Here is a 13,886-nt window from a genome sequence, read left to right as displayed (position 1 = left end):
TAGCCAACAGCTACAGTGTTCCCGCCTGTCAATCAAGTCAGCTGTGCCTCTCATTGGAAGACTCGTAATCTCAATATCTTCGAAATTGCTGCGTAGAAAAAAATTCACCCCCCGTACAGTGTGTGCCGATCAAGAAATTAGCTATCCAGACTACACTTGTTTTTTGTACCAGGCAGTAAACATGTTTATTTCTGCTGTAAAGATCGTCTTTTTTGAATTAGTGTGTATGTGGTTTCCGGTACTTCACTTCTGCATTGGACTCATATTTTTAGACCGGACGTTGCCGCTTTGTCAGGACCCCCTGCATGGTTACTGAATACCTTCCGAAAACAAAAACTATTTAAAATAGCATATTTGATCCATAATTATAAAAATATACATGAAACTAGTGGTTACATTTTGAATAACGATGCTCATAATAAAAATGTTGACCACTTTTTTTTGTTGCCACATGACCTCTGAGCTGAAAGAGCCAGATAAATGACGGTATCAGTGGCAGCAGGTTCATTTACAGCAGCACAGGACACAGCAATGTGCACATAGGTAGTCTAATTTTCTACAGACCAGTCAAATGAAGTATCTAAGGCCTCTTTTTGATCCATATTGTACGTTTTTGTATTAGCTTATTAGTGTTTTCCCACATATCAGCTTCTCGAAAGGACAGTCGGGGTTGCCAGTATCTGGCACCAATATTTTGGGGGTCATGGGCTAAAAACTTTGGGAACTCAGGGGCTACCGGAAGGGTAGTTGAACTCAGCCTACATTAATGTTAATAGTTGTGGAGTAAAGATGGACCCCCTAAGACCAATTCCCTTGCTCCACCCACTTCTGCTGGCAACTTGTTGGCATAAATTGAAGTTTTAAAGTGATGCAGATAGAGTAGCCAGTCTCACTATGAGTCTAGTATGCTCTGCAAAGCAGATTGCTTGCATGCTAGACTCATAGCGAGCACTATCTTCTGGGCAAAAAGCTGCGACATCCACTTTTATTTTCTTACCAATATATCTGCCACTTTTTCAATGACAAAAAGTTATTAAAAGCAAATACTTTACTCCACATAGTCTGGTTATTCATACTTACAACTTTAACTGACACACAGTTTGCCTAACACAATGCCAGACCACTTTTAAAACCCCACACATAGTGGTCTGAAGCTCTCTATCTTGCCTAACATGAGGAAGTGACCTTTACTGGTGGAAATTCTCTCCAACCAAATTTAATTTTGAGTTTTAATCAAACACTTCTCGTGTGAGCTGGAGAGGAATTTAGAAAGTTTGGTTGAATCTGAAAGAATAAGTTTGAATGTTATCATGAAAATGAAAGGTAGAGTAGTAATGTGACCAGTAACCTTTAGTTCAATCAAAAATGAACACAACCTTTTGCTTCTGTTGGATTTTGGCTTCATACGATGCTGTGATGTTACTTATTTGTTGCATTGAGCAACCTTTGCATTGTCAGTGTTCTATAAAGCACAGCCATCAGGGAGTTGCTATGGCGTGTTATGTTTGAGAATTTATTCTGTTGTTCATCTTTTTTTACGAGCGCACTCTCGGCATAAACTACTTCCTTTAATTGGCTGCGCAGGTATGATGAAGAGATGGCAGTGTGGCAGTGAGAGTTCACTACACTCGTGATAAAACTGGATCAAGTTGTGCTAAAAACGTGGAAGCAGTTGTTGCTCTCTGCTGCAGGTGTCATGGAGGTCACATTTGCATTGTTGCACCGTCTTTTTTCGAATGCACGTTTCATGTAAGGAGGGAGTTTTGCAAAGCGCCATGGTGTCGCTTTATGTAACATTTAGGGGAACTACACTGGAAAGAAGCAGCGTGATCACGTCCCATTGGCAGATTCTGGTGTCAAAAGTAACAAAGAGTTAATACTCTGAAGCGCTTTCCACTTGTGAAGGTAGACCTTTTGGTGCGGGGCATCAGGTGACAGACTGCGAGACAAAGGCAACAACCTTTTTCCCTCTGTGCGGCAGCAAAGGCGTAGAACAAGTGGGGCACCGTGCTGTCAGCGTGAGAGACGCCGCAAAAAAAAAAAGCTCCGGATAAAGCAGACGGGGAACACATGAAAGGGAAAAAAAGCAAGAGAAAACAGAGAGAGAGGTGAGGGAAAGGGGTGAGACAAATGTAGAGTGACAGAGAGGGAGGGAGAGGTAGGAGATGGGAGGTGGGAGGTGCGTGTCAGCTTCCAGTGTGTGGGGAAAGCTTTGTGTGTGTGTGTGTGTGTGTGTGTGTGTGTGTGTGTGTGTGTGTGTGTGTGTGTGTGTGTGTGTGTGTGTGGTTGTAAAGTGTAGGTGATGCCTTTGTCCCCCGGGTTGGATCAACAGATGGGCCACTTCATCCACTGACTCATCAGACAGGTGACAGCATGCATTCGGGCACCACCAGCTCCCACACACATCTACACACACACGTCTACACACACACACACACTTCACTGTGTAATGCTTTGATAGCAATGTACAAGAAAAGGTTAATTAAGCAGCATCCAGTCATTCCATGTATAGTGTTCTTATAATGTATCACACTCTTGATAGTCCAGAATTTCAATCAATCAGTGCAGTGGTAATATTTGAAGTGAGATGTTCAAAATATAAGATGTTAATTGATGAAAGAGATGATTTCGTTTCTTTGAGGTGGGAGAAACACGTCATTCTTAGTTCCTGTGAATCATACATGAACATAAGATGCTCCTTTTTTTAATCACTTGTTCACTGATCTACAACTTTATTTATATTTTCATGCATCTGTGTCTATTAGTGAGATTATATTAACACTCCTTTGCTCTGACACCTCCAATGTCATTCCTTTTTTTACTACTGTGATTCAGTGTTTATGTTTAGGCCACTGGATCGTCACACTCTGCAGACTCACTGCACTCACCTCAACGTCAGAGGTCCATAAGCCTGAGGTTAAGCTTTTCTAATGTTGTGTTTTTCAGATTGTGAATGTGTGTAGAGATCACATCTTAAGCCTTGTTTATACTTTTGCGTTGACCCAACGCTGTAGAGCAGCTGCAGTATTCTGCTTCAATGCTTGTGAGTAGGGGTGCAACGGATCAAAAAACTCACGGATCGGATCACGGTCTTGAGTCACGGATCCGATCATTTTTCGGATCAGCAAAAAAAAAGCAAATAAAAAAAAAAGAAGACAAGACAAATATGACTTTGTCCCTCCATTTATTTTGTAAAACACTTTGCCCATTAAATAAAAACAACATTCAACTCAAAATGTGCTGCATGTGCAAAGCACCCTATCTGTGGGCCGTCCTGCCTCATTCACTGCATTTCATGGCATGGCAAGTGAAGGAGCAGAGGAACTTCTAAAATTTCACTCTATTCTTCTTTCAATCGCTGATTTTCACCGTCCACTTTTCTTTGAGCTGCAAACTGTGAACACACCGTTTGATTCTAGGGTCCTACAGCTGGCAAAGTGCCAACATGTGAACTGCTCCATAAACGAAAGTGAAAGTTAAAAATTGCACTCGCAGCATTGGACTCTAAGTGACCCAGTAACAGGCTGTCTGCATATCGTTGACATGGAGACAAGTCCCAGTAAACACGCGGTGACCCGACCAAAACACAGAGTGAAGGAATAACAGTTCGGGGACCACAAATAGGCGGCCGGATGCGGTCCGCGGGCCGCGTATTGACGGCCTCTGGTCTAGTGGGTGCGCAACGGAATTTCATAACGTGGCTCAAGCACATTCAGCATTCACTGTATTTAACAGGGAAACCCAAAATGCTCCCATACATGTGACTTAAGAGATGCAGGAGGGTTTTCAAGTTCCTCTGCTCCTCCACTTGCCATGACTACCGCTGCACTTGACGAGTGAGTGTGGATTGAACATGCAGTCATCACGTGAACACGCGCAACTTTTTTCATCAACCGATCCGCAGACTACGTCCGTGCTGAACCGTGGAGAGGCATCCGAACGGATCACGGATCAACGGTGATCCGTTGCACCACTACTTGTGAGCAGTGTGATCTCTATGATAGTTGGGTCGCCTGTTTCTGGTTCCGCTACGTTGTTTCACAGCCATTCTGAGCGTATAACATGTAATGTATAATCTTTAATGCAAATGACTAGTGGTTGATTTTATTTCTATCTTTTTTTTGTTTTACTGACTTTGTTCTTGTTTATTTCTCATTTCTTGTTTTTATTGAACGTTACCTTTGTAGCGTACTTTGTCACTTTGTTTGTCATGTCTTGTCCTGTGTTGTTGGGTGATGTAAAAAGGAAGCTTACTCACTGCAAACAAAATCTACCTACGGGTACAAATTAAGTGGTGCCATGGTGGTGTGAGCATGGTGTGTGAATTCAGCGTATATTCTGATTCAGATTCAACTGGAAATGCAGAAAGTGTGTATATTCCCTTTAATCCTTACTGTATCATAATGTAACCTCATATGAATAAACCTCAAAGAAACCCCAATCTGGCTCTTTACATCAAAAAACAGGCAAAAGAAAAATGAAATGCAAAAGAGGAGTATGACTCCCCAAATGTACTTCTCCCATGGATACTTTTTGCTGCTCTTGACTGACTCAAGCAGTCTTTTGTCCTTTTGCAGCCAGAGAGAAGTCCTTACATGACAAGTCACAGTCTACTGATATTTGAAGTTCATTTTTGATCAGCTCTGTAACGCATCTGTTTCTTGAGTCTGACCATTTAATGGCCATCAGAGAGAAAATCCTCTCCACACTTTTTTGCAGGACTTGGCGCATTTGTGCTGTATACAACTGATGCGCGTGAGGGGGCCTGTGATTGGATGACAGGTGGTGTGATTGGCACATGATCTGCCACTGCCGTTTTATCTGATCTAGGATCAGTAGAGTGCAGTCTGCTGTATTTACAAGAGTTAATAGTCAATATACGGGACAATTGAGGTCCCGTATGAAACAACCCAATTTAGCCCAATATACGGGATGTCCCGGCTAATATGGGACAGTTGGCAACCCTATTTGCAGGTGACTGACGCATTTGTTGAGTCAAAGCTTGTGAAGAATTGTGTCTGTCGGCTTGATATACATTTCTCATTCCTACTGTTTACACTTCTATCTTTACATATTTCTATATCTAATTGTTGTTATGTATCTGTTTACCTGTATCTTTTATTTGCATCTATCAATTCATCTATGCTAATGGAGCTAATATCCTCCAAACAAACACACTTGCTCATAGAAAGCAATTAAAAACAGGACTTAGCACTGTGCCCATCAGTTACACAGCAAAAGTAAACACACTTTTATCCACACAAACTCTCCTGGATGCTGCCAGCTCAGGAGGCAACCAATAAGCTGACCCCCCTTACACACACACACACACACACACACACACACACACACACACACACACACACACACACACACACACACACACACACACACACACACACACACACACACACACACACAACAGTGAAGTCACTCGCACAAGTGGTCACAAGAGGACGAGTAAACACACTCCAATATAACAAGAAGATTAGGACTGCTGCTTAAAAAAACCACTCAGTGCTGCTCTGCTATTAGATGACATTTATATGCACGGACACAAACACACACAGCACCTGGATGGTTTGTGACTGAATGTAGGATGTGGAAGAGTGTGTGCTGTTGAAGGAGGATAGTAAACAGTGTCAGATTGTTCATAAACATTAATGTCTCGCTGCTTCAATGTCACGTTTCCTCTTCTTTTTCGAGTAAATCAATGGCTCCATGTTTGTCGATGCTCTGTCTGCTCTGTATGACATGCATTATGAATGAGCAGGATTGAACCACAGAAGGAAGGAAGCAAGACTCGACCCTGTCTGTCAGCTGCAGACTTTATCACCTCGCGCCACAAGTGACACCCAAACACGTTTCATGCCTCGCCAGGAAGAAAAAAACCTTTCAACTTTCAAAAAGCTGGCAAGAAAAGTGAGAGTCAAGAAGTTGATATCTCAAAAGTTAATTTTGAGCCTCTCGGTTAAGGGACACATATCTCAGCTCTGCACTTACGTCCAGCGGGATCTGGATGAAGGCGAAGGCGTACTCGGTGGCCTGTGCTGGCAGGGTCCGGGTGCTGAAGGCAGGGGGGATGACAGCCAGACGAGTGGACGACACGACTTCTCTCTGAGGGAGGATGATCGAGGACAGAAAATCAAATATGGAACATTCTTTTTAAGGCAGATTATTTTTATCAATGCACATCATATAAAGACAGAGCAGCGTTCGCTTTCATGTTTCATCAACACAAGGTGCACAGACTTGGCGTTAGCGTCCAGAATAATGACTCAAGGGAGATCATTTGCTGTTTGATTTTGAAGTTTTGAGACTGTAAAGGGAAAGTTAAGAACAAACGGGGTGTGTTTTTTACTCCTTGCAAACATGGCAGACATCCATGTCCTGCGACAACTACCTTAAAGGAGGAGATTCACACAGAAACGTCTGGCTCAGGAGATGAAACAAACGTGACAAGGCAGTGGGAATCTTGTCGTGAAAGTTTTCACTCTGAACATTTGGCATCACATCTCTGGAATCAAACACGTGAAGGACGTTCTAGAACAAAAACACAGCAGGTACTCAGACTCTGAATTCTTCCTGCACCCTCCTCATGTTTTTCACATCTTCTCTGGATATTGATTCTGGAATCCTTCTGTCGCTCTAACGCGGAGAGTTTACAACTGTGAGAGACGGACAGATGCCATTTTGTAACTTAAGGGCTGCATGGGTGTATATGTCACCTTCCCGATCATTTCACAGATGTTTCTGCAGTAGTACAGACTCACTCTCACTGAGCTCCATCTGCTCTCCAGCTCTGCTACAAACTAAGAGGAGAAGCGACAATCGACATGGAGCGGGAAGCCAGGAGACTCTTGTCGGATCAGTAGAATGTAATGAATGTGTGACTTTTAACAGTGCTACGTATCGAATGAAGGAAGAACAACAACATGCACTAATTAAAGTTGCATTATCTCGTGATTAAAGACACCACGTCCCATGAATTTGAGACCTTTGAAAAGGATTTTCCCTGCGACCTTTCTTAAAGAGCTGTGGTCTTACAGCAGGGTGCGGTTGTCATCACTGGATTATGCCTCTCTGTTTGAATGCATTTAAAGATGGACAACTTATCTCCCCCTCATCCCACTGTCCTCAAAAATGAAGACAAAATACCCTCCCAGCAGTAGTGATGTCACATTTAACGTACTTTGACTTAAAACAGCACGGGTCTCTCAGGTGGGGACAGTCTACAGTAGAACAGCTTCTTGTGTTGACTTAAAGGGCATGCCCACTTTTCCCCCAAAACTTCTTTTGGTGAGGGTGGCGCATGTTATGGTGGCAACCACAGAAATTCTTTGGCTTCGCAGACTCTGGCTGCACAATGGCGGTGCCCAGGAGTGGGATTTTTTGGCTTCAGAACCATACAATGGGAAGAGGTGGAGCAACGCTGTCCATTTTTATTTACAGTCTATGGAAAAAACATGTTGACCTGAAATTAGATTTTGAAGTTTTGCCTTTTTCCCATCTGTCAACATGAAGGAGCTACACTATTAGCTACACTACAGCCAGTTAGTAGGGGGAGCCCCAGATGCTTTGGCTTCACTTTAGGAAGGCTGTCATGTCATCCATCATTTTTCTATGTAAAAATAATCTCCAATTTGATCTCCAGTGTTTCGCTTAACTCATGTCCGAACTGTTTTAATGGAGTGGGCGGAGTTTCTTTCTTTTCTTTCTGTAACTACAAACTTTTAATTTCTTTTAAGAAACTGAGTTTTAATGAAATTTCATAACTAATATTACAGTCTTTCTTTCTTGATCTTAGATTTTAAAATATTTTAAGTTTTCACGCTTATGTTCGTTTAATGTCATATTTGAAATTGGATATTTTCTGATCAAGGTATGGCGTTATGGAATTAACCAGATATTGAATCTACAATTAGATGTTGGCCTGTCCGGCACCCAGCGGGGCTGTCAAGAGGTCTGAGCCAGCTTTGGGCTGCGACTCGACACAGAAAAGATTCAATGTGTGAGTCTTAATCCTTGGGAAGAAGTTCTGAGATGAATCGAATAATTAAAGGTCCGTTTTGGTTAAGACAAGATCAGCTGTGATTCTGTGTCCGGTGGGACAGTAAGACTCTGCAAGTTACGGACTTCAGAGCAGTGAAGGGGGCTGATTATCTATAATAATCCCTCCTAATTTAAATAAATAATAAGACCCAACACTATTTACTATGTACGTTAAGTTACATAAGCACAGAGAGAGAGAGAGAGACAGAGAGAGAGAGTCCATCCCATGGGGTTTGATTTTGGGTGGAGGTTTTGTGAGCGCGCCGAATCGGGTGAGGACATTGAGATATGCTGTATAGGTGACACCATCGTTCATTAATGCATATAAAATATGTAATATATGGTTGATATGTATGTGATGAATATAATATGTAATGAATATGGTGTGTGATTAATGTATATATGGTGAGTGTAATGTGTTGTGAATATATATAATGTACTGTATGAATTTATGTGCTTTGGCAATAATATCTCGTTGTTCATGCCAATAAAGCAAATTTGAATTGAATTGAGAGAGAGTAGATCAAACATAATTGGCTGCATATAAAATGTAAACGTTCAAAGTGTTTGCTGTGTGTTTTGTTAATTGTTGCTGTTCTGGTTTTTGTTTTTAACTCTGTAAAGCACTTTGAATTGCTCTTTGTATGAATGGTGCTTTATAAATAAAATAAATAAACTTGTGTTGCCTTGTGATCTATACCAAAGTCAGACAGCCAAGGCTCTAAACTTCTAGGCTTCACTTTTAGGCAGCTGTCATGCCTTTTTATGTTGCGTACAGTCTTCTAAAACACAACTATTACCCTCTTCAGTGCTGATTTGAACTTCAGCTAGGCTCTACAAATTGAATGAAACTCTCGTGCTATGCTATTAAGTCTGTACTACACTCTATGCTGTGAAATAATGAACAGATAAAGTTGATAAATCCCGAAAGGTATAAGCCAATTCGGCCAATCAGAGATCAGCACAGGCTGCCTTGAGTGAGAAGCTGCTGATGGAAAGTCAGACAAAAACAGCCGTTAGGAGTGGGGAGTTAATTTAATGACCCTCATATCTTAGGTTAATGTGTTCATTGGACTGTTCAGTCTAGACAGAGAATACCTTGAACATTTATTATGGATAAGGTTATGGTTGAGATTTATCAACGCCATATTAGATTTTGACGGCGCTGTAAATGTGGGCTTTAAAAAATGAAAGACAAAAAGCGCTTTGCTGTGTTTGCTAATGATCACGTAATAACTCAGATAGCTGGGTCCCTGAGACAGGTGGCTGTATAACCGCCGAGCAGCTCATGACACAGCGGCATGAAATCAAAGCCAGGGTGACTCAACCTGAAATGACGCAAAACTAAAGAGTATGAGGTAGATATCAGATTGAAGTTTTTTATTTTTTTTAAGCAAGCCAGGTTGGCCTTGGAGAATCACACTTTCAGCAACATGCCAGGGCGCATCATGTCTGCCAGCCAAACCTCGAGTTATCCCCCTTACTCTGAGGTCAGTCACATACTGTGCCGCTACGATGCATCATGGGAAACTCCCGCAGGCCTGAGGTTGGCTGCATGAGCCGTTTGGTGATGCAAGTGTGTGCGCACATGGGCACTTTAAGGCAAGGATGTAGAGCCTTCGTCATCACATTAGAGGGAAAAAAAAATGGATCCAGAGAGAGGGGGAGTTTTGCTTTTGTCTTTGTTATAAAAAGGATAAAATGATACACTCAGATGCACTTTTTGCTTCAGTCGTGAACAATAAAGGGAAAACAAACAAGCCTGCATCGTATTTGTCCTGAAAACTGCAGCTTGAAGGATACACAAAGGCCTTTTTCTGCTTCCAATGCAGAAATAAGTAAACAACTGGTGTCGGAATAAATGCGAGAGATAGAAAAGAAATCCCTTTTCAGGCGATAGTTTCCCTCTGGCTGTGGGTTTGGCCAAAACAAAACATGACTAATGTTTGTGCTTCCTGAGCCTCTGAACAATGGCATTATGTTTTAATGATGACAATGCAACATTCAGCACAAACTCGGGGTCACAAAGTTACTCACATTGCCGTAGTCGATGTAGAAGACGTGGACCTTTGCTGGCGACTCAACTTTCTCCACTCGGGCTCTGTACCTGCAGCGGCAAAGGGATAATTGAGCGAGAGACACAGGCAGAGAGAGAAGTAGAGAGAGAGAGAGAGGGAGAAGAGAGATGAAGACAGAGGGCACAAGAGGAAAAGGAGATGAGTAAATGATTCCGTGCTTATTTCCCTGGGGAGAAGGTGTTGGAGGATCTGTCTGTTGTGATCGGGGGAGAGCGGAGAGGAGAGGATGAGCAGGCCGGGGGAGAGAGAGAGAGAGAGAGGGAGAGAGAGTGGTGGGGGGCAGACAGAGGGGATCTATCAGGACATGGCAGGGTCGGGGAAATTGCACTGAGCCCTCTTTGCAATAAAGGACAGAAATTTAAACCAATTTTTGCCTTGTAGGAAACAACTTGAGCGCATTAGAGCTCATCAGAAAACAGCAATTTCACTTCACATTCGGCGGCTGAATTAGACCGAAAATAAACTTAACATCACAAGGACGTAACAGATCAGTCGCTAATCTACTGAAAGACATGATAAAGTATGTTTTAGAGTCAAATCCTGCTTGTGTATTCACACAAAGGCTTCATAAGAGCATGTTTCCCCTTAAGACTTAATTCAGAAAGTCTCTCTTCATCTGACCATCGCCTGCGTGACTCTCAACTCCGAGCGCCGGGGAACGACAAATTGGCTGAGAACCAAGGACAGCAGCGGGAGGAGGCCGAATAATTACAGGCGCACGGGCGCAGGAAGACAAGTGAACAAAGTTAAGACCAAAATAAGTGATTAACAGGGACTCATCAAGACCAGCGCTGAGAGGGAAGAGAGAGAGAGGCTGATTGAAGGTTTCTCCTTTCTGTTTACGCTTTCAGACACATTTCTAATTAGCCCCCTAATAAAACAAGCCGTCGTTTCAAATACATCGCACACAATAAAGATGTGGACGCAGAACAATGCCAACATGAACGTAATTAGCTTGCAGAAAAATTAAAGACAAAGACTGAAATCTCACACATCTTCCTCTCAGAGAGACGATGTGTTGAAAGATGTTTCAAGAAAAAGAAGAGGGGATTTAAACGATGGCCTGTTTCCAAGCTCGGGGGTTGCAAAAGAATAACTTTGCCTCTGAAAATAATGAGAGGAAGGATGGATGGAGGGGAGGCGGGATAAAAAAAAGGGAAAGAGGAGCACCTGTGTCAGGGGAACATTTGGTTTTTTTAATCAGTTTCCTAATCTTTTTTCGCCGTCACCTTCTTGACATACACGCTCCCTCTCCCTCCTTCTGTCACCGTGACTTTTATCTGTCCCCATGACCATCTGTAAACTTCCAACATCCGGTGAGGAGGAAGAGGTGTGTGTGTGTGTGTGTGTGTGTTACTGTCACCGACTGCTGATTCCGAGGGGCAAAGGCAGTGGCAGAGAGCTAATTACAGCCTGTGGGTGTCTGCAGTTAATGCATCGCCGTTTTAAATAGAGACAAGACAAAATTAAATGTCAGGTTATCTTAAGAGGGGAGAAAAAAACCTGCAATCCTATATGTCTTATCAAAATGGAGTTAATTACGGTAAATGGGTGTGAAATGTTGAGGAAGTAAGTTCTGCTGTCTTGGTTCTGAAGGGTTAGAAGAGAAGACAGGGTTTGTGTTTGCTTACCATTCGCCATCAGCAAACTTGGCTATGCAGTAATCTCCCCGGCGTGCAGCGTAGGATCCTTCAACTGGAGGCTGGGCAGCGATCTCTGCTCTCATGGTCTCCATCAGACTCTCCAACTGGCCTCCTGATAAAGACAAAGAAACATGGGTTATAGTCAAGCGGCAACCTCCGGTCTCAAACGATGAAGCCAATGCGGAAGTGTTATAAACTGCAATACATCGCCTGGTTCAAAAAATGGCTTGGCTCTACGAAGCTAATTTCTCTATCGGCACACACTGTACGAGGGGGGGAATTTTTTTTCTAGCTTGACGATTCACAAGATATTAACATTACCAGTTTTTGCCCAAATAAGGACATGACTGACTTGACTCCCGGTCGGGAACACACAGCTATTGGCTAGGAGGCTCACACTACGTCACACTCTGCCTAGTTGAGTTCCGCATTTCCAATATGGCTGCCGCTCAGGAACAGATGGGTGACGTCACAGATACTACGTCCATTATTTATACAGTCTAAGGTTATAGTGAGACATCCTAATGCTGGTAGAGTGTTTGTTCACTTCATTAAAGCTCCAGTAAGGAGTTTTTAACAGGTTACAAAAAAACAATGATATCTAAAGTGAGGCCTCTTTATGCGTCAAATGCAAAAAAATAAAAAAGTTCCACTTATTTTCACTTTGAACACAAAAAAATGCCACAAATTTTATGTTTTTTGCATCAGGTGCAAAATTTTCAAATTTTCCATGATTTTCTTGTCAGATGCAAAAATTATACTTTTTCCATGATCCTTTTATTTATTTATTTTTTTCTTAAAGTAATATTTTTGGGCTTTTTTTCTTTTGTTGGAAAGGACAGCTGAAGAGAGACAGGAAATGAGGGGAGTAGAGAGTGGGGGAAGACATTTGCAGTAAATGGTCAGCCGGCTGGGAGTCGAACCGGCATCCTCTGTGACAAGGGCTGTAGCCTCTATACGTTAGACCGCTAGGTCACCAGCGCCCCTTTCCATGGTTTTTGCATGGGACTCAAATGTTTTACTAGTTTCATGATTTTCGCATCAAAAGCAAAATTTTCACTAATTTCATGAATTTAGGGTCGTAAGTAAATATCTTACTTTTACCATGATTTTTTTTTTTTTTTTTCTAAATTACATCGGACATGACTTTTTGAACTAATTTAATGAATTTTGGGCCGTAAGCAAAATTTTCACTACTTTCATGGTTTTCGATTGAACCTAAATTTGTCACTTTTTTTGTGTGCGAAAGAAAATTTTCACTAAGTAAATTATTTTGCACCGGAAGCAGAAATTTTGCCTTTTTCCATGATTTTTCGTTGGATGTAAAATTTTCACTTTTTTCATGATTTTCAGTTGGATGTAAAATTTTTACTTTTTTCATGATTTTTTCACTGGGATGTAAAATTTTTATTTTTTGCATGATTTTCATGCATCAGGCGCAAAATTTGCAAAACTAGCAAGATCAAACAAGATCATTAACAAAAGCTTGACAATTTCTAAAGCACTTCAGCACTTGACCCCCAAAGTAAAGGTGCCAGAGACCCGGCGACCCCCCACTGTCCCTTGAGGTAGTCTAATCCTATAGCAGTGAGGAACATTTAACTAATAGGCAAATCCAATAATAGACAAAATAGAACAAAAAATTGCCTAATATGCTTAATTTACATGGTCAGTAGAAAATTAGACGACCTATGTGCACATATTGCTGTGTTTCCTGCTGCCACTGATACCAACATTAATCTGGCTTGGTCACCTCAGGGGTCATGTGGCAACAAAAAGTGGAAAACAGATTAAAGATTTTTTATATTGTATGATTTTATTTAAAATGTAACCACTTTTTTCATTTCAATCTTTATAAATATGGATAAATTATGCAATTTTAGTTTTTTAAATGCATTTTGCGACCCCCTTATCAGTGTTTTGCGACCCTGCAAGGTGTCCCGACCCCCACTTTGGGAACCTCTGATATACAGCACAGTTCAGACAAAGCAGTTTTTTTACTTTCCAACAGCAAACCTTCACAGTGAGTGATGTGTCTCAGCCAGCTGGCTGCACTACATTGAGGAATGTGGATCATCTTGTGAAGCTGATCAATAGCTGAGCACAAACAGCG

The 13,886-nt window shown here is 41.9% G+C and overlaps 1 protein-coding gene across 1 annotated transcript in view; it reads right to left on the bottom strand.

Moving 5' to 3' along the window:
* Nucleotides 1-13,886, bottom strand: part of snd1 (staphylococcal nuclease and tudor domain containing 1) — a 289,368-nt gene that overhangs the window by 31,857 nt on the left and 243,625 nt on the right. Inside the window, exons 19-21 of the mRNA XM_034673168.1 lie at nucleotides 11,762-11,885; nucleotides 10,090-10,159; nucleotides 6,004-6,117 (exon numbers count right to left, since the gene is read on the bottom strand). Coding sequence (XP_034529059.1) covers nucleotides 6,004-6,117; nucleotides 10,090-10,159; nucleotides 11,762-11,885 — 308 coding nt within the window. The remainder of the gene's footprint in view (nucleotides 1-6,003; nucleotides 6,118-10,089; nucleotides 10,160-11,761; nucleotides 11,886-13,886) is intronic.

Source organism: Notolabrus celidotus, chromosome 21 (assembly GCF_009762535.1).
Source record: "Notolabrus celidotus isolate fNotCel1 chromosome 21, fNotCel1.pri, whole genome shotgun sequence".
Classification (NCBI taxonomy): Eukaryota; Metazoa; Chordata; class Actinopteri; order Labriformes; family Labridae; genus Notolabrus; species Notolabrus celidotus.
This window is presented reverse-complemented; position numbering and strand designations above follow the sequence as displayed.